The sequence below is a fragment of the Myotis daubentonii genome, chromosome 3 (assembly GCF_963259705.1).
Source record: "Myotis daubentonii chromosome 3, mMyoDau2.1, whole genome shotgun sequence".
Classification (NCBI taxonomy): Eukaryota; Metazoa; Chordata; class Mammalia; order Chiroptera; family Vespertilionidae; genus Myotis; species Myotis daubentonii.
Window position 1 is genome coordinate 31,161,573 of NC_081842.1, and position 27,039 is coordinate 31,188,611.

Genomic DNA, 27,039 nt, shown 5'->3' on the forward strand with positions numbered 1-27,039 from the left:
GCCGTCGTGGAAAGTGGGCTACAGTTGGCTGATGCAAACAAAACCCAGGAGGTCCCAAGAGCTTTCGGGTATGTACACGGCAAAGGGGTCATCGGTCTCAGCTCAAAAAATACTCCCCACGGCCGAGAGCCCAGTACACAAAGCAGTTTTTCCCGAGGAAGGAAAGGATGATGGGAGAAGACAAGCAACTACAAGCCCCAGCATGCAATGCGCACTCTGGCTGCAGGAAAGCGGCCTGCGGAGCGGCTCTGCCCGGCCGCGGCCCGAATGCGGCCCGAGCGCGAGACCCGGACTGTTGGCCGACCAGGCTCTGAGAATGAGGACGCAGGCGGGGCGCTCCGAGCGACCCCTGGGGTCTCCTGTCTTTGATGCTCGCTATTTTGGGGAGGGGGCCCCTGGCATGTAAGGTGTCGGTGTGAAGCGGGAGGTGGACCGCCCAGTTCAGCCCCGGCTGGTGTGGGACCTCCACGGTCCTAAAGCCTCCGGGGTTGCCAAGGGGCTCCCGGACCCGGATGTGACGTCGTCGTGGAGGAAGAAGGGAAAGGCGGAGCTGGCGCGGTGACGTCCTCCCAAGATGGCGGGGAGAGAGTGAAGAAACAGTGTCCCCGGCTGGGTGGCTCTAGGTGAGTTCTGTCTTCACCCCAGCCCACTATGCCCGCTCTTTCCAGTCCCTGGGCCGCTTGGTGGGGAAGGAGGGGGAGCAGGCACCTTGGGGTTCGAGCTCAAGTCGGGACGAAGTCATTAACGTGGGAAGCTTGGTCGGGGCAGCCCGCCGTTGGCCTTGGCTTCCACCTCTGCTGTGGGAGTTTGGGGGAGTGGGAGCTGGGCAGAGGGCAGGGCGGCAGACGCCGGGAGAGACGGGCTCGCTCTGGAAGCCACCTGGAGCGGAGCAGGGCGAAGGGAGGGGGCGTGGCCTCTCCCCGGATCGGGACCCAACCTGTGACAACTCTCGGTCCCGCGCGTTCTCCGCCCCCGGGGCACCGGGCTCGCGTCTCGGAGCCGCTGTGTGCACCGCGGAGGCTAACGGGCTTCGGGGTGTGGGAGCAGTTACAAGGGACTCCTACCGGTCTTCTCCGCTTCTGTCCCATGTCTCACTGGTTAGTTGTTTTTTTTTTTTTCTTAACATAGGTCCGCCTCCCGAACTTAAAAGTTTGAAGGTTCCGCTGGTGCAAAGGCGAGAAGTTTTGTTTTTTGTTTTTTTAAATATATTTTATTGATTTTTTTTACAGAGAGGAAGGGAGAGGGACAGAGTCAGAAACATCGATCAGCTGCCTCCTGCGCACCCCCCACTGGGATGTGCCCCCAACCAAGGTACGTGGGCTTGACCGGAATCGAACCCGGGACCCTTGAGCCTGCAGGCCGATGCTCCATCCACTGAGCCAAACCGGTTGGGCCGAAGGCGAGAAGTTTGTGGTGCTGCTTTTTCAGCTCGTGGTAGCTTTTCCAACCATTGTCATTTATTGACGTGTTCAAAGGACGGTGTTAGCTGGCCAAGGTGGAACAGAGGTGGAAAGGACTCACCCCTGAGCATTTTGACCGTATCTGTTTGATAAGAATTTTCTGGTTTGGGGGGCGGGGAGGCGGAGGGAGAGGAGAAAATGAGAACTGACTTTATTCCCGTTCATGTTAGGTCCTACGTCCCTTCTCCCCTTACCAATTGCTTGGGTGACACGTTTGAGGAAAACTTAGGATTACTGACTTGCCATTTCTTTCTGTCTTTTAGAACAAGGGTAAATAAAGTTCCACTCCGGTCTCAAAATGCAGTATTCGCACCACTGTGAGCACCTTTTGGAGAGGCTGAACAAACAGCGGGAGGCAGGTTTCCTCTGCGACTGCACCGTCGTGATTGGGGAATTCCAGTTTAAAGCTCACAGGAATGTGCTGGCCTCGTTCAGTGAGTATTTCGGTGCCATCTACAGAAGCACTTCCGAGAACAATGTCTTTCTTGATCAGAGTCAGGTGAAGGCAGATGGATTTAAGAAACTGTTGGAGTTTATATACACAGGAACTTTAAACCTTGACAGGTAAAGTACACCTTTCTTTTTTTCTTCACTTATAAAAGCGAATGGGTAGTCTTAAGAACAAAAGTAGATTTGTATTTGTTACATTCAGTCCCTGAACTTGGAGTCTTCAAATATTGATGTGCACAATGTTGTTGTTTTCTGTTTGTTTTTTAAAGAAGTCAGTAGCACTGATTTTGATGAACAGACCCCCTTTTTTTAGCACAGATGTGAATGTGATTAAAAGCCTTGTTTCTGACATATTTGATTTACTTACTAAAACAAAGCTGGTGATTTCAGATATGTAGATTTGAAGATTAAACACAGTGAATTCCAAGTGAATTCTAGTTTCCCCCTGCTCTTTGGTCTTTATGTTCCTCTGGTCTTCTCTCTCCCTCACTTTCCCCTGCCTCTTAAGTTGTTTGAGGTGAAGGAGTATAGATTGGAGAAAGAAGGAAGAACCTCTGTGTTCATTTAATAGTTGCTCCCATTTCCAGCTATAAATAGCAGTGTGCAGGATCTCTTCCTGATCTTGATTCAGGAAAATAACTTCAATGGCAGTGACCCGTGTTATCTTTGTAAAGTTATCAATACTAATGTTTCAGTTAGGTCTAACTGATATGCTTAATGCTGTCACTGCACTAACAGGAGAATGGTACTGAGGACTTAATGAAGGCACTATATGTCTACGACAGATAATGATCTGTACAATTAGCTTAATATCAGTTAGTTTGTGGGGGAAAAGGTGGAGCCGATTAACACTAGAAAGACTGAAACTTAGTATATACCTATATTGCCCAAAAGCAGTCAAAATGACTGCATTGTGAAAGAATAATATCGGAGCACTCTTCACTTATGTTCCTTAGCTTTTCCAATAACTCACTTCTATTCGACATTTCTTTCATGAATTTAGGGCGCAAAAGAAATAAAATAAACAACTTATTAGAACAAGTATCACTGCATAAAGATTCGAATAACAAGTACTAGTTTAGCTTATTGAGCAACTGCAACTTATCAAGTATTGACAATTTATCATGTACTTGTATGTTATCATCTGACAGTAATCAAAAAAAAATGAAAACTGTTATTTCAATACAGAGCGGAACTGGTCATATAAGAAATTTACTCAATTCAATAATAAGAGTCATAATTTCCCCAAGCAGTCAAAATGACTGCTTTTGGGCAATATAGGTATAACACACATATATATATATACCAGAAATGAAGGAGGGGGAGGTAACTACAATTATTAATAAACGCATTTATATGTTGTACAAAGAGTCACAAAATTCTAAGACATTGTGTCCTTATATACATAATTGTTTTTCTAATTGAAATTAAAAAGCAGTCAAAATGACATCCTTGGGCAATCTAGTGTTAAAAGAAGGAGAATCCAGATTACTCTTGTCTTTCCTCCATCTCTCACATAGAAAGATTATGGGCTTTAGAATTAGATCTTGCCTGTCAGTCACTATGTCTCTTTGAGCAAGATGCAACCTGTCTGGGCCTCAGTTTTCCCATCTCTAAAAATGAGAATGGTAATAATTACCTTGATATTACTGCGAAGATTAAGGATTTACTTGAAGGCCTTTCTCCCAGTGAACATTAGTTTCCTTGGTTTTCTCTGCTCTACCTTCCTCTCCCACTTTAATTCTACATTTCTTGGAGAAAAATTACAAGAAAAAAAATGGAATACCTGAAATCCTGCCACCTATTGATAACCATTAACATTTTGAAAAATATTTTTTCTTTTCCAGATGATTTTGTAGATAGAAGCATATGCACATTAAACAAAATTCTTCCCTCTCTTTTATATTGCACCTTATCATGGAAATGCATCTCTTTAAAAAGCTAGAACCATGGTGTTCGTTAATACTTTTGAAAAAGAAACATTCATACCGTTTTGGAATTATTTTTTAAATGGTGTATTCATTGAGTCAGTTCCGTATGAGTTGAATAACGGAACAGCTGTGTAATACATTAATCTGATGATAAATTATTTAAATTTATTGAGTAGTTGACTATAGAAGTGCCTCTGATTAAAAATTCAGAATATTTAATATAAAATAACCACGAAACCAGTACATTTTGGTTGCTCTTCAATTTAGTGTTGTCCCTTTCTCAGTGAACTTTGCCAGGAAAATATCGAGTTGGTCTGAACACACTGAAGAGCATCTGACTTTGCGTTTTCATAAACAAAAGCCAGATATTCAGTCAATCCTTTTGGTACATATCTTTCCCGAGGAGCTAATTGTTTGCGCCCAGCCATAATGTAAGAGATGACTTTACCAAAAATAGAAAGTCTGTTTAACTTAGTGATTAAAAAAACAGAATAAATAGCACTGACCAGTGTGGATCTGTTAGTTGGAGCATCAGCCTATATGCCAAGAGGTGGCAGGTTCAAGTACTGGTCAGGGCACATACCCAGGTTTCGGGAGTTGACTGATGTCTGTCTGTCTGATCTCTTCCTCTCTCTCTCCTCTTCTCCCCCTCTCCCTCTCCCCCTCCCTCCTTTAAATTAAGATCTAGAATGCTAGTTATTAATTTAAAAAATAAATTAAGAAAGAAAATAACATTAAACACAAAGAAAGAGAGAAAACAGAGTAGCAGAGAATTAAGTGAACTCAGGAGCCAGATTACCTTGGTCAAATTTTAGTTCTAACACTTATCTTGGAAAAATTATTTAATTTCCTTGGACCTTTGACCCTTCATTTGTATGTAAAATGGATATTATAATAGACTAGAGGACCAGTGCACAAATTCATGCACGGGTGGGACCCTCTTGGTGGCCTACAAGGATCAGGCCGAAATCTGCAGTCCCACGCCGCCTGCAGTTCCTACCTGCATTTCCTACCTGCCGCTCCCGCTTATCCCGGCCCCTCTGTGCCTGCCACAGGCTCAGCGCTCGCCAGCCATGAGCCCTGCATCTGGCGCCCTCCCAAGGGGAGTGGCCTGCAGGATCGGGCTGAAACCGGCTCCCCGACACCCCCTGAGGGGTCCTTGATTGCAAGAGGTTGCAGAACACCTGAGAGACCCCACTGGTGCACGATTGGGCCGTGGAGGGACTGTGTTAGGGCTCCAGGGCGTGTCTGGCCTAATCAGCCAGACCCCAGCAGCAATCTAATCTAACCTGCCAGTTGGAGCATCTGCCCCCTGGTGGTTAGTGTACATCATAATGACTGGTCTACCAGTTGACTGTCTGCCCCTGGTGGTCAGTGCATGTCATAGTGAGCGGTTGAGCAACCTTAGCATATCATTGGCATATAACACTTTGATTGGTTGTTCTTTCCTTCTGCAGTTTGGTCTATTTGCATATTACCCTTTTACTATATAGGATTTCATAGGCATGTCCTGAGGATTAAATGAATTATTCATCTAAAGCATTTAGCCAGATACTTGCTATATGTAATTAAATGACTTTCAATGACAGTTCAAAAGGTGAAAGCAGATTTTCAAGCACTGTAACTTCATGCTTGGAAACAAAAGCATATCAATTATTGACATAAAAACTGTTGATTGGTTCTTTTAACTGTAATGAGATTATAGACTACCTATGAAATAGATACATAATTTGTATGAATTAAGTTTTAATGAGTGACACAATGCTAGTTCATATTGGTCTTAAAGATTACCTGACCTTGTTATCTGTTTGATGGTTCATTTTATGGAGCACTAAACATAATTATAATATGAGACCAAAGTATGAAAAATGATAAAGTAAATTTGGCTTTCATTCTAATGGTGTCTCCCATTTATTGTAATAATAGATTATGTACCAAAATCAGTAAAAATACTTAAGGAGAAACATAATGTTTTTAGAAAATGAAAATACTATATACATGGAAAAACATCAACACTAATAAAAGAGAAAAATGGTAATTGGCGTACGAGCTACCCTTTTCATTGGCTAATCAGGGCTATATGCAAATTAACTGCCAACTAAGATTGGCAGTTAACTGCCAACTAAGATTGGCAGTTAACTGCCAACAAGATGGCGGTTAATTTGCATATGTAGGCACAATGCAGGGAGGCGAAAGGGAAAGCAGGAAGAAGCCCCCTGCCACTGACAGTGATCGGAAACCCAGGGGGGAGCTAAGAGCTGGGGGGCAGGGCAAAGGCGGAGAATCAGGCGCCTTTTCCACCCTGGCCAGTGATAGCAGGAAGTAGGGGTGGAGCCAGCAATGAGCTGGGCACGGTCGAAGCTGGCAGTCCCAGGAGCTAGGGGTCCCTTGCCTGGGCCTAAAGCGGAGCCCACGATCGCAGGGCCGCTGCAGCTGTGGGTCCCCGCTGCCCGGGCCGGACGCCTCGGCCAGAGGTGTCAGGCCTGGGCAAGGGGCCGATCCTGCAATTGGAGGGTGATGGGGGTCAACGCCTGAGGGCTCCCAGTATGTGAGAGGGGGCAGGCTGGGCTGAGGGACACTCCCCCCCCCCCCCACACACACACACCCAGTGCACGAATTTCGTGCACCGGGCCCCTAGTTTTATATAAAAGACAATGATTATATTTATATCTGGGGCATTTGTGCTTTATCATTGCAAATAGAGTATTAACTTGATTCCAAAGATTATTGATTATATATATATATATATATATATATATATATATATGTGTGTGTGTGTGTGTGTGAGATATATATATATATATATATATTCCAAAATTATAGCCAAGGGCCATAAGAAAAGACTAAGCTTTCTTATTAAGGGGAAAGACTTAATATGCAAACAGATTATGTTCCAAAAGTATATTTGTAGTATGTTTAGGAACTTGGGATGGATTTTCTTAGAGAATAAAATGTTCCTTAAACTGTTGACTAGGTTTCCAAACTAGCCAATAAATCTAGTTTATAATTAGCTGAAAATGAATGTGTGTATAATAAAAGACAATTTTTAAAGCTATTGCAGTGCTCAATTTAAAGAGGAAACATAGAGGTGGCACTTGAAGGGCAAAGCATGTTTAATTAGACTATGAGAAAATGAATAGAGATTTGTAGATACTGTAGTATGTATACTTTCAGTGAACTGAGAAAGATGTATTAATAGTGTTATATTTATATTATTAGCTATAACTAAAACCCTTTTCTGGCTCACACATAATAAATAGGAAAAAGTTATTTTTTCTTGTATAATTAAATAATATTTGGGGAAAAGGCAAGTAGAAAGGTTACTTGAAGGACGTGTGTGTATGTGTGTGTCCATGTCCTCAAATAATTTTCAGTGTTAATACCAACTCAACTCTGATTTTACAGCTGAGAAAATTGAGGCACCCAAAGATACTAACTTATCGTAATTAATTCAGCTAGTAATTTCAGAGCCAGTGCTAGAGTAATCAGACCTTTCACTACGTTGTACACTTCTGGAGGGCAGGGACTATTTCTTCATATCCCTCTTAGTACCACACATGGTGGTGCTGAGTAAAAATTGACTGGAATGATGAACAAGGTGACTTAAGTTTTTCTAGATAATTCTAATATGACAAACTTGCTAGCTAACTTGGGTTGATATCTCTCTCTCTTTCTCTCTTTCTCTCTCTCTCACACATACACACACAAGTAGACAGTTTACAAGGGGAGCACATTCTAAAATGTGTTTACCCAAGTGTGATGGATGGACCATCAGCATTGGCATCACCAGAGAGTGTTGGAAATGCAGACACTCATGCTCTGGCCAGTTACTTCAGTGGTTAGAGCATCAGCTCACTTACCAAAGGGTCGTGGGTTCAATTTCCGGTCAAGGATGCGTGCTACCTTGGTTGCAGGTTTGATCCTCTGCTCCGCTGTGTTCGGGAGACAACCAATCAATGCGTCTCTCTTAAAAAAAAAAAAAAAAAAAAGGAAATGCAGACACTCAGGCCCCACCACAGACATACTGAATCTGAATGATCCCTTGGTGGTTCACATGCATAGGAAAATTTGGAAAGTACCATTAAAGTCCCTCACAGAAGGAGAAGAGCAGAGGAAGATTAATAGAAAACAATTTTTTAAAGACTCTTCCTATTTTCAAGCCAGGGAAGTTGGTTGCTATCTGAAAAGGGCTCAGGATAAATGAGAGGAGGAAGTTACCAACTGCTACTTTTATGTTCCAGGTGTTTTGTTTTTTTGTGTTTTTTTTTGTAGATGCCTCATTTTTTTTTTATTAAATCTTTATTGTTCAGATTATTACATTTGTTCCTCTTTTTTTCCCCCCATAGCTCCCCTCCTCCCAGTTCCCGCCCCACCCTCTGCCCTTACCCCCCCCACTGTCCTCATCCATAGGTGCACAATTTTTGTCCAGTCTCTTCCCACATCTCCCACACCCCTTTCCCCCCCAAGAATAGTGAGTCCATTCCCTTTCTATGTCCTTGATTCTATTATAATCACCAGTTCATTCTGTTCATCAGATTATTTATTCACTTGATTCTTAGATTCACTTGTTGATAGATGCATATTTGTTGTTCATAATTAGTATCTTTACCTTTTTCTTCTTCCTCTTCTTAAAGGATACCTTTCAGCATTTCATATAATCCTGGTTTGGTGGTGATGAACTCCTTTAGCTTTTCCTTATCTGTGAAGCTCTTTATCTGACCTTCAATTCTGAATGATAGCTTTGCTGGATAAAGTAATCTTGGTTGTAGGTTCTTGGTATTCATCACTTTGAATATTTCTTGCCACTCCCTTCTGGCCTGCAAAGTTTCTGTTGAGAAATCAGCTGACAGTCATATGGGTACTCTCTTGTAGGTAACTGAGTTTCTTTCTCTTGCTGCTTTTAAGATTCTCTCTTTGTCTTTTGCTCTTAGCATTTTAATTATGATGTGTCTTGGTGTGGTCCTCTTTGGATTACTTTTGTTTGGGGTTCTCCGTGCTTCCTGGACCTGTAAGTCTATTTCTTTCACCAGGTAGGGGAAGTTTTCTGTCATTATTTCTTCAAATAGGTTTTCAATATCTTGGTCTCTCTCATCCTCTGGCACCCCTATAATTCTGATGTTGGTACGCTTGAAGCTGTCCCAGAGGCTCCTTACACTATCTTCGTATTTTTGGATTCTTTTTTCATTTTGCTTTACCAGTTGGGTGTTTTTTGCTTCTTCGCATTTCAAATCTTTGCCTTGATTCTTGCGCTCCTCTGGTCTGCTGTTGGGAGTCTGTATAATATTCGTTATTTGAGTCTGTGTATGCTCTATTTCTAGTTGGTTCTTTATCATAACATCGAGGGTCTCATTAGATTTCTTGTAGATCTCAATAACTTTATCGGCGGCTTCTAGACAGTTCTTGAGAGACCTTAAAAGTGTGGTTCTGAACTCAGTATCCTCCATTGACAGTTTTGTCCTGTTTCTTTGTCTCTGCATTTTTTATGCTTTCTTGGTGCACCCCCTAGTGGTCTTTGTGCGCAGTCTTGTTGTAGTTAAGCCTTGATTGTTGTAGTTAATACTAGGGGGATTTGAGCTCCAGGCCAACTGGCTGTGAGAATCAGCTGTGTCTTCAGTGGGAAAACTTCTGTCCTCTAGGGAGGTGCTAATCTAGCGTTTGCCTGAGGCTATCTGGCAAATGGCTCTGCGCAGGGCTTGGGCGGGTCGGGTCACACGGGATCAATAGAGCGGGTGCAGGGAGCAGTTATGGCTGCTCTCAGTCCTGTCCCCAGAGGCTCTGCCTCTCAGAGTCCCAGCAACCGTTGCAAGTACCTCGGAGAGAAAGCTGCCCTCGCGTTCCGACCGATGCCAGACAGTCCCGCTTCTCCCGTTTGAGTCTGGGTCCCTAGATACTCGCCCAGAACTGGAGCTCAGAATCTGAGACTCCCTCCCGATTGAAAACGACAACCGCGCCCTTAGCTACCAGCCCGCTCCGCACGTACCTCCGCACCTTTGTATTTTCTGCACTGCACTTCCTCTGAGTGTCCGTATGCGTTTCTCTTTCCTTCTAGTTGAAATTTCCCCTCAGCCAGTCTTCCTGTGGTTCTGGGCGATGTCCATTCCGTCTTTTAGTTGTATTTTTGAAGTGGTTGTTCGAGGCAGCTAACTCCGATGTTTACCTATGCCGCCATCTTGGTTTCATCGATCCAGGTGTTTTTTAAAATAGGTAAAATTTTGCCCTTGCTGGTGTGGCTCAGTTGGTTGATTGTCATCCTATGCACCGAGGTCATGGTTTGATTCCAAGGTTGCAGGCTCCGTCCCCACTAAGGGGTGTACAGGAGGCAGCCAGTTGATGTTTCTTTAGCTCCCTCTCCCTTCTCTCTTTCTAAAATCAATGAAAACATTTCTAAAACAGGTAGGCATCTTATTTTTCTGCAGTGGTACATACATAGCTATGAATAACCATTATTTTTCATCTTTTTCAGTTCTGTAAAGCTGGATATTTTGCCTAAACATTACTCTGAGTGAATGAATGAATTTTGTAGATTTATTCTTAGTTATGCCTTTCTCATATTCTGCCTCATTAGGTCTTTAAAAGACATTGAAATATATGCACAACTCTGTTTCAAAAACAGTTTTTCTTTTAAAAAAAGTTTTTCTTTGATCAGAATGTTGTCATTTAGCCTTGTTTCCTTACAGTTGGAATGTTAAAGAAATTCATCAGGCTGCTGACTATCTCAAAGTGGAAGAGGTGGTCACTAAATGTAAAATAAAGATGGAAGATTTTGCTTTTATTGCTAATCCCTCTTCTACAGAGATATCTAGTATTACTGGAAACATTGAATTGAATCAACAGACTTGTCTTCTTACTCTACGAGATTATAACAGTCGGGAGAAATCGGAAGTGTCTACAGATTTAGTTCAGGCAAATCCTAAACAAGGGGCTTTAGCAAAGAAGTCATCTCAAACTAAAAAGAAGAAGAAGGCCTTCAACTCCCAGAAAACAGGGCAGAGTAAAACAGTGCAATATCCCAGCAGCATTTTAGAGAATACATCTGTTGAATTATTCCTAGATGCAAATAAACTGTCCACACCTGTAATTGAACAGGTTGCACAGAGAAATGATAATTCAGAACTTGAGTTGACATCAGTTGTGGAAAATACTTTTCCAGCCCAAGATATTGTGCAAACTGTTACAGTGAAACGGAAACGTGGAAAATCACAGCCAAACTGTGCTCTGAAAGAACACTCTATGTCCAATATAGCCAGTGTCAAGAACTCTTATGAGCTGGAGAGCTCTGGGGAAGAGCTGGATCAGAGGTATTCCAAGGCCAAGCCAATGTGTAACACATGTGGGAAAGTGTTTTCAGAAGCCAGCAGCTTGAGAAGGCACATGAGAATACATAAAGGAGTCAAACCTTATGTTTGCCACTTGTGTGGAAAGGCATTTACCCAGTGTAACCAGCTGAAAACACATGTAAGAACTCATACAGGTAAGAATGATTTATGGGAGATATAATTGTTTGAATACTGTAGCTGAAATAAAACTTTTAAAAGAGAAGGCATTAATATACAGTGTTGACTATTTGTGATTAAAATTTGATATATACTTGTATTCAATTCATAAAAGTATTTAGGATGTTAAAGTGTTGAAAATTTCTTTGTAATTGTGAGCAAGTATTTAATGGCTATTTATTTTACTGTAACTGATACTCTAGTCTTAATACATGAGCTCTTTATACTATTTTCCCTCAGAGTTAAAATAAGCATAAATTTGGGTTTAGCTTACTAAGTATTAACACAAAGATTTTAAAACTGATAAAGAGAAAAAAGTAATTACAACTCAGGCCAATTTTCAGATTTTGCTAACACATCTCACCACCTGCTTCCTAGACTTTGTCAACTTCTGAACGTTTATTAGCATTACACAATATTTCTTCCTCAGCATCTACATTTTCCTTTATTGGTACACTTAGATTTGTAGTTTTTCAGATGCAATGTGTATTTCTCTTATTGATCACCTTTCACTATTATGAATTAAGAAACACTAATCTCTTTTAACTCTACTGTTGATTTCAATAAATCTGGGAGAAGAGATCCTATTTGTTTTTTTACTTCTAGCAATTTAACATTTTCTGAATACTGAAACTAGTTCTGTTGGACTCTTGAAAGTTTATGATTTAAGCAACTAAAACAGAGTATTTCTTTCTAAATATAGATATTATTTATTTCTTCTTTTAGGTGAGAAGCCATACAAATGTGAATTGTGTGATAAAGGATTTGCTCAGAAATGCCAGCTAGTCTTCCATAGTCGCATGCATCATGGTGAGGAAAAACCCTATAAATGTGATGTATGCAATTTACAATTTGCAACTTCTAGCAATCTCAAGATTCATGCAAGGTAAAAAACAAAACCAAAAAACATTTGATCTTTGAGTCTGTCATTCACCATAGTCTTATGAATTGACTGCTGTATTAGAATTCAGTACAGTTAACTTGTAAATGTGGCTCCACTGTACAGTATCCTTAGCACAGTCAAGGAATCACAAGGAAACTGTGGTGACTGGAGGGAAATAAGATCAGAATGGCATTAAGGTGTCCAGATGGTGTACAGTTTTATAGGCCATTATAAAGCTTTTATTCTTGAGATTGAGAAGTAAGTGATGTGATGTTGCTCACTGTTTAAGAGGATCATTCTGGCTGCTATATTTGGAAAAGATTATAGGATTGCAAGAGTAGAAGCAAATTTACCAGTTAGGAAGCTCTAGGTAAAACCCAAGTGAGAATGATGCTGGTCAGCTAGAGGTAGCAGTGGTCAGATTCTGGATATATTTATAAATGTGAGACAAACAGAATTTGCTGCAGATTGGATGTGGGGCATGAAAGGAAGGAGGGGAGTTGGGAGAAGGGGAGAGAAGAAAGAAGGAAGAAAGATCAAAGATGATGTTGACGTTTTGAGCCTGACCACCTGAAAAGATGGAATTCCCATTACCTGAAATAGAGAAAATTTGTGGATAGAGGATTTTAAGCAGGAGTACAGGAGTTGTTAGAGTAGAATTCTGAACATGTTAAATTTTAGATGGTGATTAGACATCTGAATGGAGCTATACAATACAGTTGGTTATCTAAGTCTGGAATTCAGGGTTTGATTTAAAGATATAAATTTGAGAGTCATCAACATACAGATAGTATTTAAAACCATAACACTGAATGAAGTCACCAAGAGAATGAATATGGATAGAAAAGGGATCAAAGGACTGACGTTGTGAGACACACTAGGAGTTCTGGGAGATGGACAAGAACTAGCAAAGGCGACTAGGAGGGACCAGCCAATATAAGAGAAAAACCAGAAGAGTGGGTTGCCCCAGAATCCAGGTGAAGAAAATTATTCCAGAGGGGAGTGATTGGCTGTCATATTGTGATCATAGGGAGATGAAGACAGAAATGGCTTGGACTTAGGAAAGTGAGAGGTCAGCAGTCAGTGCTTAAGACGAAAGCAATGTGTTAGTAGAGGCCAATAGAGAAGAGATCAGTAGGGAAGAAATGAAAGAACAGTTGGAGACTCAAGTTTTTGATATGTGGGAGAGAAGTGGAGGAGCAAGTAAGGTCGAGGGTCTTTTTTAAGATGGGAGACATCAGTATATTTATATGCTACAGTCCGATGGGGTAGGAAAAATGGATGATGTAACATGAAGGAAAATGCAGGGGGATAGTATCTTAACTATACAAATGCATGTAGTTGGATTCAGATGAACCATCACCCTCAGAGTTAATAAGAAGGAAAGCAAACTATATAGGCACAGATCTCTGTAGGTAGAGAGATGTGATAGTGGAAATTTTATGATTGCTTAAATTTTTCTCGATGGAATAGGAAGCAGAGAAATCAGCTAAGGGTAAGGATGGTGAGGAGGTGCTGAAGGTTTGAGGAAAGAGTTTTGAAGAGTGAGTGAATGGACAAGGAAAAATAATTGCCTGCAGAATTAGCGGCGCACTTGACAACCATATAAAGATTATGGCAAAACTTGTTGACCTGTCTCAACTGGTATTTTGATAATAACCAAACCATTAAACCTATTGGTTTAAAGTTCATGTAATTGGTCTGTTAAGATGAAATGAACTAAAATACTATATGAAAAATGCTCCACATTGTTTTACTTATTAGCATATAACTTTATATTTATTTACTAATAGGAAGCATAGTGGAGAGAAGCCATATGTCTGTGATAGGTGTGGACAGAGATTTGCCCAAGCGAGCACATTGACCTATCATGTTCGTAGGCATACTGGAGAAAAGCCTTATGTGTGTGATACTTGTGGGAAGGCATTTGCTGTCTCTAGTTCTCTTATCACTCATTCTCGAAAACATACAGGTAAGAATTTGATGTGGAGAGCCTGTTTAAAATAATGAAAGTTGTAAATAAAAGAAAAGGGAAAGCTGAGCCTTTACAAAAAGTAGATTAGACTTTGTAGTTATATATCTGTTGTGTTTGTGCTTTTTGAAGCTTTTTATGCTTATGATTTTTCGATAATTATTAGTTATAAAAACACTTTCTAGAATAATAAATGGTGACATTTTTATCATATAACATATACATTAAAATCAGATAATTTTGACAATATATAAACTTGAATTGAGACATATTTTGTGACCTTAGAAAAACTTCTTAGCCTCTTGAAGTTTCATTTCCCTTGGATAAACCAATAGAGTGAAATTAGCGGGTAGTGGTGGGTTTGGGTAGAATATTGATTTTTATAACTTCTTAGGACTTTTCTTATACAGACATTCTAATATTTGCAAATTAAACAGATACTTTAAATGTGAAGTATCAGTTTTGAAACAAATCTTATTCAAAGGTTTTCATTTTTATAGGCTATATTTTTAGCAGATTTTTTTCTAAATTTTATTCCTCTTTAAAAATATTTTTTATTGATTTTTTTACAGAGAGGAAGGGAGAAAGAGGAATAGAGAATTAGAAACATCGATGAGAGAGAAACATCGATCAGCTGCCTCCTGCACACCTACTGGGGATGTGCTCGCAACGAAAGTACATGCCCCTGACCGGAATCAAACCTGGGACCCTCCAGTCCACAGGCCGATGCTCTAATAATGTAGTACATAGCAAGAACTGAAATATGGATTGATGAATTGACATGTTTTTAATCATATCAAAATCAAATTTCTTGCCTGATTCTAGCTACTAGAAGGACATTTGCAGAAATAAAGTTTTATTAGATCAAAAGCATCAGGTTACATGAACAGTATAACATAATTACTAATATTCATTTCAGTTGGATCACAGTGAAAATACCTCTAAAATACATTATAAAGAGGTTTTAATTTTAATATTTTAAAACAGCTTACTTTAGATTATTGTAATTAATATATATTATATTGGTATAGTACACCACTTCGCTATCTTTTATTTTCCATCTAGGTGAAAAACCATACATATGTGGTATTTGTGGGAAAAGTTTTATTTCCTCAGGAGAGCTCAACAAACACTTTCGATCCCATACAGGTCTGTGTTTAGGGAGAATGTATTATTTTTTGTTCTCTCTAATTTCTTTTTATGTAAACATTGACTTTTAAGCCATTATGGACTATATAATATATAGTTGTACTTTTCAATAATATTTTAATGCATAAATATCACCTTTTCATTTGCTTACTTTTTTAGTTTTTTGGAGTGTGAAATAATTTGGTTGAGAATTGTGTAGATTTTCTAAGAGGTATGTCAGATAATAGTTTTTTAATGATTTGGATTTAATTGCACAGATATACCAATAAATGAAAAGGAATCAATAATAAGATAACATTTTCTTATTAAACATTGTTCAGCAAGTTTTAGGAATAAATTTTAATATTGGCATGTTTATTGTAAAAGGTAGTAAGTTGTTATTGTAAGTTGTATGAAGAAAATATTAAATGTAGAAAAAGTATTAAAGGAAAAGGCCACTTTGAAAATGTGCTGTTCTGACTTTTTTTTTTTAATTACCCCTCATAATTTCTGTTTAGAATAATGTGAACTCTTAGGAAACATTTAATAAATTTGTTGTCAACTTAAAGCATCAGACAGTTCTTATTTCAAGAGAATTACAATTTTATAGCATTTTATTCTGTCAGGTTTTTAAAAGGATTTTCTAATTTGTAAAGGATTTTCTAATTTGAGAACAGAAACCATAATTATGCTTTCCCCCCCACTCTATTTCTTAGCCAAGGTCTGGTATTTAATTGCACTCACTAAATGTCTGATAGAAATAAAAGAGTAAGTTTTTTGTTTTTGTTTTAGTTTAAAATTTCTGTTAATGAAAATGCTCAGTTTTCCCTAAAATGGGGAAAACTACATAAAGTAAAGGCGTGCCTATGTGTATAAAAGTTTTTATTTCACTATATTAGACCACGTGATTAAAATGGTAATTTGAAACTAAATTTAAACAGTGTAGTAATGTTTGCCTTGTTTTCATGAGCATTAATATTTTTGTCTTAGCTTAGCTTCTAAAATATTGAGGTCTTAAGCTTTTAACTTATTTTTCAGGAGAAAGACCATTTATCTGCGAATTATGTGGAAATTCTTACACGGATATTAAAAATTTAAAGAAGCACAAAACAAAAGTTCATTCTGGTAAAGGCTCATGTTTTAAAAATTTGGTGCTCTCATATTGATTATAACAATTTAGATTTTTTAAACTAGATACATATGAGGAAAGTAGTTTTATAATTTGTACATAAGTTCACTCTGAAGTTCTTTTCATATTGATCTTCTAATAAATAATATTTAACTATTTTCTCCATTCAAAAATCTGATTTATGAACAGTTTCAAAAAGAAGGCATATATAAGTAAATGATGTATCACTATTCCGTTTACTAGAGTCTGGGTTGGCTAGAGTTTACTGTAGTTATATGAAGAGAGGGCCATCATGAACACAAATCCAGATATATATGTATGTATATGGAAATAAGGAAATGGAAAGCCCCAGACTACTATAATATATAAAAATAAGAGAGCCAGAGTACAACATTTTATTTTTTTATTATTATTATTATTTTTTAAATATATTTTATTGATTTTTTTACAGAGAGGAAGGGAGTGGGATAGAGAGTTAGAAACATCGATGAGAGAGAAACATCAATCAGCTGCTTCCTGCACACCCTCTACTGGGGATGTGCCCGCAGCCAAGGTACATGCCCGTGACGGGAATCTAACCTGGGACCTTTCTGTCCGCAGGCCGACGCTCTATCCACTGAGCCAAACTGGTTAGGGCAACATTTTAAATGTATTGCTTAAAATGAATTCCTTGAAAAAGTTTCACTGTGCTTACCATTTTCTTCTGTTGTGATTAGAAACAAAACAAAACACCAGGCTTCTTTGGTGTATAGAAATGCTAGTGAGTCTTTGATAGGAAACATAAACATAAGGATTTAATTAGTAACATCTGAAGACTGCATTGAGCCATTAATTCCACAAAAATTTATTAAGTACTTTTAACGTACACATAACTTCAGGATTTATGAAGTTGAACAAAGCGTAGTCTAATCTTCAAAGAACTTGCAACCTGGTATGGGAGACCAGAAATCTAAATAAATATGATTACAAGACAAAATGTAGGCTATAATAGAGACACTAAGTGCTGAGGAAGAGATTAATTACTTCTGAGGTATTGGAAAAACCTAATCCTGGGGAACTTGCAGGACAGAGAAGAGTTAAGAGGATGGAAATGGGAAAGGAAGCATTCATTCCAGACAGCATTGTGGAGAGACACTGGGACAGGAAAGTAGAAGCTATATTCTTGGTTGAACTGAAGAGTAGTCTGTAAGAACTGAGTTATTGAGTTACATTTTTATACAAGCAAATGCACAGTTTTGTCTAATAATAGTGAGATTGTAATCATGTCAATACTTTGGATTGTCAGGAGCATGGTAAAGCTGGTGGAAAATTTGAAGGCAAATTGTATCTTCAGTCAGTATGATAACAATTTACTTGAGTAGAGCAGAATTTCTCACCTCTGAAAATATATGAAAGTGCCTTATCTCTGAACTTGAATTTACAGACTAGTATGAACAGCTTGTTAATACAGTCAGTGAACAAATAGAGTATTTATTATGTGTATAGCTCTATTAGGTACGTTAGTCTAATTGAGGATTCAAAGCATACCTAAGTTGAGTGTTACATAGTGATAAGAGGAACTAGAGGCCTGGGCCCTCAGCCTGGCCTGCGCCCTTGCCCTTTAGCAGTCCAGAACCCTTGGGGGATGTCCAACTGGGGAATGTTCAGCTTGTGGCTGAGCAGCACTCCCCCTGTGGGATCGCACTGACCACCAGGGGGCAGCTCCTGCGTTGAGCGTCTGCCCCGCCCCCTTGTTCTGCCGTTCAGTCAATTTGCATATTACCCTTTTATTATAAAGGATAACATGTCACAAGGCATTAATATGAAACACAAATGAGTGGTAAAATAGATAAGCAACTCATCCAGGACTAGAATAATTAAGTCCATTTTTATTAATTTTTTAAAAAAACGTATTTCTTTATTGATTTTAGAGAGGAAAGGATAGAAACATCAACAATGAGAGAGAATCATTGATCGGCTGCCTCCTGCATGCCCCCCCCCCCCCCCCCCCCCGGGGATCGAGCCCACAACCCTGGCATGTGCCCTTGCCAGAATAGAACCCAGACCTTTCACTCCACAGGCCTATGCTCTCTCTATCCACTGAGCCAAACCGGCTAGGGCAATTCAGTTCATTTTTATCGTGGAGTTGTTTGAACCTAGTCTCAAAAGCCCATGTTGAACTTGTATAGATAACGAGGGCTATTCAACAGAAGAGAAGTAGCCTGAGTAAAGGTGTGGTGGTTGGAAGTTCTGGGAATGGTAAGGGTTTTGTTTTGTCTTTAAAGATAGTATAATTTTTTTCCTCTTCCATTTCAGGGGCAGATAAAATTCTAGATACTACTATAGAGGATCATCCCTTAAGTGAACAAGATTCCATACAAAAAAGCCCTTTATCAGAAACTTTGGATGTGAAACCTTCTGATATGACTTTGCCACTAGCCCTTCCACTTGGGACTGAGGACCACCACATGCTTCTGCCTGTCACAGATAATCAGTCTCTGACATCAGACACATTGTTGAGGTCAACTGTGAATGGGTATTCAGAACCACAATTGATTTTTTTACAACAGTTATACTGACTTTGTGAGGATTATGGAATTGCTAAAACATCTCTGGTAGTAAACATAAACATCTCTGGTAAGGTGCGTATATTCATCTTAAATTATTCATTTGAGTTGTGGCCATTATTCATTCACTGAAGTAAAGGCACCTGATGCTATATCTCATAACTGCAATGCTTGTTTTGAGTTTTGGCTTTTATGTCAGTAGCACTATTTTGGGTGGTTGAGTTTCCTTATCTTTTAGAGCTGCCTAAATTCCATTTTTATTTTGCATTTTAGACTTGCCTTTCATTTATTGAAGTGGAATCTGTCAGTTTATATGATTCAGTTTTGACCTGTGGGACTTAAAATTTTTCTTCCCCTCAAAATTAAAGTAAAATCCATGATGGTATCAGCATAAGAGTATTGCTGTTACTAAGCTCCATAGGCCACTACATAAACTATGAGGGAAAAAATAAAATTTCATATTTCTGCCTAAGAAAATTTAGATACTGAATAAGAATTGTGCTATATCTCTATTAATATATTCCATTGGAGATAACTTTTTTAATGAAACAAAAAGTATTTCTCTTAAAATCTGGAAAAACTGTATATAAATTCTTGTTTATTTTAGAACTCAGTATTCTGGAGAAAACCAATGGTCAGTACCTTTGATTTGAGTTATCTGACATTATATTTTCAAAATAAATTTAAATAGCTATTTGGTATTTTTACTTTGTTACAAGACAGTTTCAAAATTTGATTCAGGTTATGTTTTAATAGGTTTCTAGATTATTGAAGATGAGGAAAATATACTGAGTTTTTAAAATTTTGAATAAGTTTCTCTTATACCTGTTGTGCACTTTTAAAATAGAAAATTCTAAAAAGAATTTTCTAAATATAAACTTAATGCATACTGTAAATCACTTGGTTTCTGAATTTGATACATTATATTACATAGATTTAAGAAATTTAACTTCAGTTATAAGTACTAGTAAACACTTGAATTATCAGAAAGCCAGTTTATTAAACATTTTATATTTGAGTGTTCTATAAGTTTTGAGTTTGAAAATTTTATAATAAACCACAACATTTGGTGGTGGTTTGTAGCTTCACAGTCACCCTTTTCCTTCCTAATGAATATAGAAAATCAGTATTATTCTGATATTTGCTACCACTCTTCCCCATTCTACTTTTCCCACACACTAGTATTGATTTATTTTACTGCCTGATCTTTGAACATTATCATTTTCAGAGTCAGTTCCTATACCGCTCATCGAACACCTTGGTGAAATTATATTTTATTTCTGCCATACATTAGTTGTGGCTTGTTTTGGTTTTAAACTACATCTATAATAAAGTTAATGTGTTTTCTATTGGTATTGATTTCTTTGATTGTATTTTCTCTGGGGTCTTGGTCATAGTAACCAACTAGAGTACGTAATAAAACTACTTAATTCTTGTGAACTGTAAAAATCGTCACCATTTCACAGCACACTCAGCATTTTTACAGTAAATTACCACCAATAAGATTGACTTAATTGAATTGAGTTTGAAATATGCCTTATATTTCCATCAAACATAGTATTTAATTATTTAAGAAATCTAGCTATGCATGTGTATTGACTTAATATGCTGGGCTTAAATACAATTTATAGAGTTATAAAATGTTCAACTAATCTATTCTGGCTTAAATTCAATAGGAATTTATTGGAATGTGAAGATTTTAAAGAAAATTAAAAGACTCAGCCTCTTTAAGAAGTCTGCTGAAATGGAGAGGTTATATTTAATTCATCTCTTCATTAATTCAAGCATCTAATGAACAAAGTTTCTTTTTTAAAACACTACAATGATGTCATAATTCTAGGAGGGCAGTAGTTACCAAATTTCCTCTAATATAATCATTAGCGCTTTGCCTTTGCATAGATTAGCCTTCAGATTTATTATTTTTAGTATTACTGGATTGGAATACTATGGTTATAGTTGATGTACTGTGCTTTTTTTAAATCACATCTGCTTTTTTAAATTGGATTGGCTTGATGCTCTTCCAGAATGACAGGTAAAGAAAGATTGAAAACTGAATTTCCTGTCTTGTCATTCTTCTCATAATGCCATCCTATTCTTTCTCATAATATACATATATTTTAGTTGTATTTGTTATCATTCTGATAATCAAATGTGTCATTTTAATTAAGTTCATCTTTAAATATGTCTATCATAATGCATTGTTTTGAGAAAAATCTGTTCTTAATTATTTAATTATTACTAAGTTTTTTAAAAAGTGTTTAGGATGCTGAAGATCTTATTGGGAAACATTATTTTTTAAGTTTTGTTTTGTTTATATGAGACTTTTCCTACTGTATTGTTAGAGGTTAGACTTTTTAAAAAGAAACCATAGATTATATGTAAAGGACTTTTTGCTGTTTTTAAATAATACTTGTTTTATGTTTAATTTCATAGGAGGATTTTGATAGACAAATTAAAGAAAATTGTTTTATTTTTTTCAAAAAGGGTTCTATCAGTTCTAATGCAATGATAGTTTACCACTTTTCTGTATGTTTTAATTCTACAGAAATTGTGCAAATGAGTAGTTGAAATGTGCTCATATAAAGACAGTATACATGTATTCATGTTTTTAAATATCCAAAAATAATAGCTCTAATATTTGATGCATATCATAAACATTTATAGAATAATGATAGTCAAGTCCCATCCCACCCCCCCTTACTCCTACTGAATCAAACAATCTTTGGAACATACCTGTGCTGGCAAAGCCTCACAGTTCATCTTAATGTATTCTACACATTGAGAACTATTATCCTAAATATTTTTAATGTCCATCCTTTTGGAAGCATTTATAAATGAAGCTCTTCATAGAACTTTCCATCTTTTACTCAGAGATTTTGAGTCTGTAGAACTTAGCTAGAAATACCACCAAGTAAAAAGAAATTATATTTTAATGCAATAACCTGTAAATTCTACATTTTTACTCATTTATGAACTATATTGACATTTACTTATTGTAGTATTAATTTCTTTTTTAAAAATATTTTTATATATTTCAGAGAGGAAGGAAGAGGGAGAGAGAGAAACATCAGTGATGAGAATCATCGATTAATTGCCCCCTGCACACTCCCCCCATCCCCCAACCGGGGATTGAACCCAAAGCCCGGGCATGTGCCCCGAGTGGGAATCAAACTGTGACCTGGTTCATAGGTTGATGCTCAACCATTGAGCCACACTGACCGGGTGGAGCATTAATTTCTTGAGACAATAATATGGTTTACTCTTCTGTCTGTCTCCGCAGTCCCTCCCCCCTTTCATTCAAGAGAGATTTGGTATATTTGTTTAAGGAATTAAATAATTATCATATAAATTATCATACAGAAATGGGATATTCAATTTCAAGAAGAATGGACTAAAACACCATGGTTGTGAACAGATATTTGGATTAAAATATTTGGCTAGTATTTCAAATGCTGGAAAATGAATGAAATTGTTACCAGTGGGGAGAGTTCCTCATCCCCATCTGTTGCTCATGGGAATGGAATTCTTGTGATATCCTGAGACTTACATGGGAGGATGAAATATTGTAGAAAGCTGTATTTCTGTGGAATTACACCCCTGAGTTTCTAAGATCCCATTTCCCTATGTCCCTTCAAGGAAGAAGTACAGCTGTGGCTTCAGTATGGCTAACATAAAAATCAGTATCCAGAGTCTCTGTTCCGTATTAGGGCATCGTCCAATCTTGCATCAGGCTAGTTTAGTTTGTATTCCCAGGTGCAGTCTATCAGTCTATTTTATGTGGGGTCAGCATGGCCGTGGGCCATGTGTCTATGGAGGGAATACAGGCAGGTGCAAAACCAAAGGAACCAGATAGCCAAGAGCTTGAAACTGTAGTTTCAAGAAATTGTAGTTTCCTGGTGAAGCTACCCAGGTGACATGCCTATAATATCTGGCCTCCCTTTTGTTCTTTTTCTACTAATAACTAGCTAATTACAATGATATCAAAATCATAAAGCTACAAAGATAAATAAGATAAATTCCACCTTTAAGTTTTCAGTCAAATGGGAAAGACAAGCCTGAATGTAACTAGCAATAAAATAAGTTAGAATGTCGGGTATTGCAGGGGAGGAAGGCAAGAAAGGAAATGTTGAGCAGTCAGAGGGAGTTGAATGGACAAAGAAAGGGCTGTTGCCCCCCTAGTTCTGAAAACAAGAGATGGCTGATGGGAGCCCTTTGCACACAGCTGACTGAGATAGGCAGAATGGAGAGAAAGTGGGAAATGGGAATGAGAAGTTCCACATGTCCAGCTCTGTACCTATACCATCTTTTCTGGTTATACCATCTTTTTTGTTATTAATCCTCATCCTAGGATATTTTTTCCATTGATATTTAGAGACAATGGAAGGGGGTTGGGGGGGGGGGAGAGACAGAGAGAGAAACATTGATTGGTTGCCTCCCGCATGCACCCCAACCGAGGCCCGGGATCCAGCCTGCAACCAAAGTCCATGTGCTTAACTAGAATCAAACCCAAGACCCTTCAGTCTGCGGACCAGTCCTCTGACCACTGAGCGAAACTGGGTAGGCGTAGCTGCACCTATACCATTTTACTTGCAGTAGTCCCCTACCCTTAGCCTATGCAGAAGGAATGGGATTGGGTAGCCTGGTTCATAACCCACCTTCTCACGAAAACCGCAGTTGACTGCTGAAGCCACATTTGTAACACATGATTCCATACCAAGACCACAGCTGCCTGAATACCTTACCAGTGAGAAACAATTCTTAGGCCAGACTGAGCTAGTGAGGTTCTTTTAAAAAATATGTGTCTTTATTTATTTTAGAGGGAGAAGGGAGAGGAATAGACAAATATTGATGAGAAAGACATCGGTTGGCTGCCTCCTGTGTGTTCTTCCGCCCCCTCCCCACACACAGCGAGGATCAAGCCCACAACCCAGGCATGTTCCCTGACTGGGAATCAAACTGGAGGACCTCTTAGTTCATGGGTCAGTGCTCAACCACTGAGTCACACCAGCCGGGCTACTTAGGTTCAATATATTTTTATTGATTTCAGACAGGAAGGGCAAGGGAGAGAGAGGTAGAAATGTCAATAATGAGACAGTATCATTGATTGGCTGCCTGCTGCACGTCCCCTACTGGGGATTAAGCCCTAAACCCAAGCATAATGTGCTGACCGGCAATTGAACTGTGGCCTCCTGGTTCATAGGCCAATGCTCAACCATTGGCTGGGCAGGCTAGTTAGGTTCTTTCTCATAAATTTGAACTATGAAATTCTGAGACCATTACGTATACATGTAAATAAAATATCATTTATAACTGGCCCATGGTGAAGCAAGCCAAAAGAAACTGAAGAAGCAGAAAAAGCTGATTTGTAGAGCAAAAGCAAGGGGATGAAATAGGTTTGCAGAACCAACTGAGGAGTTGCCCGGGTTTCTAACTTTTCAGGTCCATTCCTGGGATACAACCATGCTTCATTTCCTTGTCTTTGGATTCCAGTGAGTTTTGCCTGATACATACTTATAGTAAGTAAATCCCCTTGTTCTTTTATTTGAAAGTTTTAAGTACATTTTTTATTGATTTCAGAGAGAGGGAAAGAGAGAGAGAAACATCAATGATAGAGAAGCATTGATTGGCTGCCTCCTGCATACTTCCTTCTGGGGATCGAGCTTACAGCCTGGGCATGTGCCGTGATAGGGAATGGAACCGTGTGACCTCATGGTTCATAGGTTGATGTGGAACCAGTGAGCTGCCCCAGTCGGGCATAATTCCGCTTTTTCTTAAACAGGCTTGAGTCAGTTTCTGTTCCTTGCAGATAGACAGCTTAAGACACCTAAGTTTTGATCCTTAGTGACTGGGGTGGTGATGCCAAGAACATACATGAAAGAAAAAACTCTTATTGTGGATTTACTGAATATGACTGGAGGTGAGATATCCATGGGAAACCAGCAGTAGTTGGAAATGGGGCCTGAAACCCAGTAGAGATGAAACTAGAGAGACAGATCTTGCAGCATACGACTAATTATTGTGATAGAAGTGATTAAGGCAGCCCTGGGAGTTGGTACAGAAGAACAAAAGATGAGGACAAAATATTGGGAAAATGCATTTCAAGAATTTGCCAAAGACAAAAGGAGATGGAAAGTAGTAACAAGAAAAAAGTGATGGTTCAAGCTGGTCACATGGTAAAGAGAAATTAAATAGGATGCCAGTCAAAAACAACATTGGGTTGGGTAATTGGAGTAGAAACCAGGTGGATGTAGTTTGAGTAGTAGATAAGACATAATGAATACTATTTAGTTTGAAAAGCAGAGTGTGTGGCACAAACAAGATAATTATTTTACCAAATATCTAAAAAAGTATAAATCACTTTGTTCATTTTTCCCCCCCAAATTTTAAACATTGTAAAATGAGCATAATATAATTCACAGCACTGTAATACAAGGCTGTTTCTGAGCTGGATCTTCAAAGATTGCTAGGAGGAAAATGGAAGGAAACTTCAGACACATATATGGTTGCAGATTTACTCATGACAGTTCACATGTGCAGAGGAAGTGGAGTTTTCCTATAGAACTCTCATATCCTTCCTCTTGAGCTCCCACCAGTGGGAAGTCTAGAAAAAAAATAATTTTTAGTCCTAACCACTTTAAAATCTAGCCTTATATAAAGGGGCTATATAGTTTATAATATCTTGAGTTAATGCTTAAACTCTTGGAATATTGCGGTCTTATTTCTGCTCTTTCTCTTAAATGGGATCCACATATATGGAGGAGGGAGCTTTATATGAGTGGCATCAAGGAAGTCAGTGTCTTCAGCTCTTCCATTCTCTGGGCATCTTGCTGGCCTCTGGTGCCCTGAGCAACAGCTGGTAAATTGTGTGATCAGGTTTTTCCGACGAGCCTGGTCAGAGCCCTCAGTAGTTCTTGGCTGCACTGACCTCACCTAGGTTTTCTTAGGTATGGAGAACTCTGAGACTTCTGCAACTCTCAACCAGTCCGGTTGCAGGTTACCTCACTGCGGGCTCCAGGTAAACGTACTTGCTTCCCCATCAGCTACCTTCTGAGTCTCCTCTTGGGAGAATTTAGGAACTTAGTGGGACATCTCGATAGCACACAAGAACAGAAAGAGGCCTGGAAAAGCATTATTGCTAAGGGTTACTTGACTGTGTCCTAGCCTTAGAGGCTGTCTTTCCAGAATGCTGTAGACTCGTCTACTGCCCAGCATATTCTAGAATATTTCAATGCAATAAAAGATGGGCTAATGCTACATTAAAGAACATAAATGAATCACACTAATAGAATGTTGAGCAAAAGAAGTCAGATACAAAACGTATACACTGTTTGATGCCATTTATTTAAAATTATTAAGCAGGCAAAATTACTCTGGTGTTAGAAGTCAGCATAGTGGTTGTCTATTGGAAGAGGTTTGGAGGCACTTGGGGGAAGCTTGTGATTTACTGTCTTTATCTGTGTCATAGTTAACATAGGTGGGTAACTTTGTGATCATCTAGCTATTCACTCAAGATTTTTGTACTTTTCTGTATGATGGCTATACGTCCATTTAAAAGAAATATATAATTTTTTATTTTAAGTTGAAGAATAATGTTAAATATTTATTTAGAGTACAGCTGTGATTTGAGGAATTCACAATACTTTAAGGGAACGTCAATACTTGGGCCAACTGTAAAGTTGACCACTACCTTTTATTCTAACCCATTCTCAACATTTAGAGATAGACTGACTTTCTTTTAGACTGCAGAACGTCAGCTTAATTTAAAGTACCTTTTAAAATCTGTTCACATACTTTTTTCTCACTTTGCCTGGCTTGAGCAGTGATAAATCATTCAAATTAAGCAGCCTCTTTTTGGTTTGTATGGATTCAAAAGTTTGTGAATATAGGTCTCTAATTGAAGGATCCTAGTGTCAATTGCCTCTTCATAGTAATCTTAATTTGAAAACAAGATCCACTACAGTCAACAGTCATTATTTGCCATCAAATCATTAAAATGTTACTGGCAAAAGAGAGAACTATGTTAAAAGAGAATTATCTTAAAGAGAGA

The 27,039-nt window shown here is 38.5% G+C and overlaps 1 protein-coding gene across 8 annotated transcripts; it reads left to right on the forward strand.

Annotated features, from left to right (window-relative positions):
• On the forward strand, window positions 1-26,813 carry MYNN (myoneurin). 8 transcript variants are annotated; one of them, XR_009451809.1, is made up of 10 exons: window positions 4-623; window positions 1,724-2,024; window positions 10,519-11,312; window positions 12,061-12,220; window positions 14,011-14,189; window positions 15,255-15,338; window positions 16,356-16,442; window positions 18,742-19,067; window positions 22,031-23,549; window positions 24,432-26,813. XR_009451809.1 is itself a non-coding variant. In XM_059686985.1 (8 exons), the coding sequence occupies exons 2-8, from the start codon at window positions 1,759-1,761 to the stop codon at window positions 19,002-19,004; spliced, it is 1,833 nt and encodes a 610-aa protein (XP_059542968.1). In that variant the 5' UTR covers window positions 2-623; window positions 1,730-1,758; the 3' UTR covers window positions 19,005-20,347. The 8 variants fall into 8 exon arrangements, 6 of the variants coding, with proteins under 6 accessions (XP_059542970.1, XP_059542971.1, XP_059542972.1 ...); XR_009451808.1 differs by having other exon boundaries at window positions 22,031-26,813; XM_059686985.1 differs by lacking the exons at window positions 22,031-23,549; window positions 24,432-26,813 and having other exon boundaries at window positions 2-623; window positions 1,730-2,024; window positions 18,742-20,347.
• The last annotated feature ends 226 nt before the right edge of the window (window positions 26,814-27,039 follow it).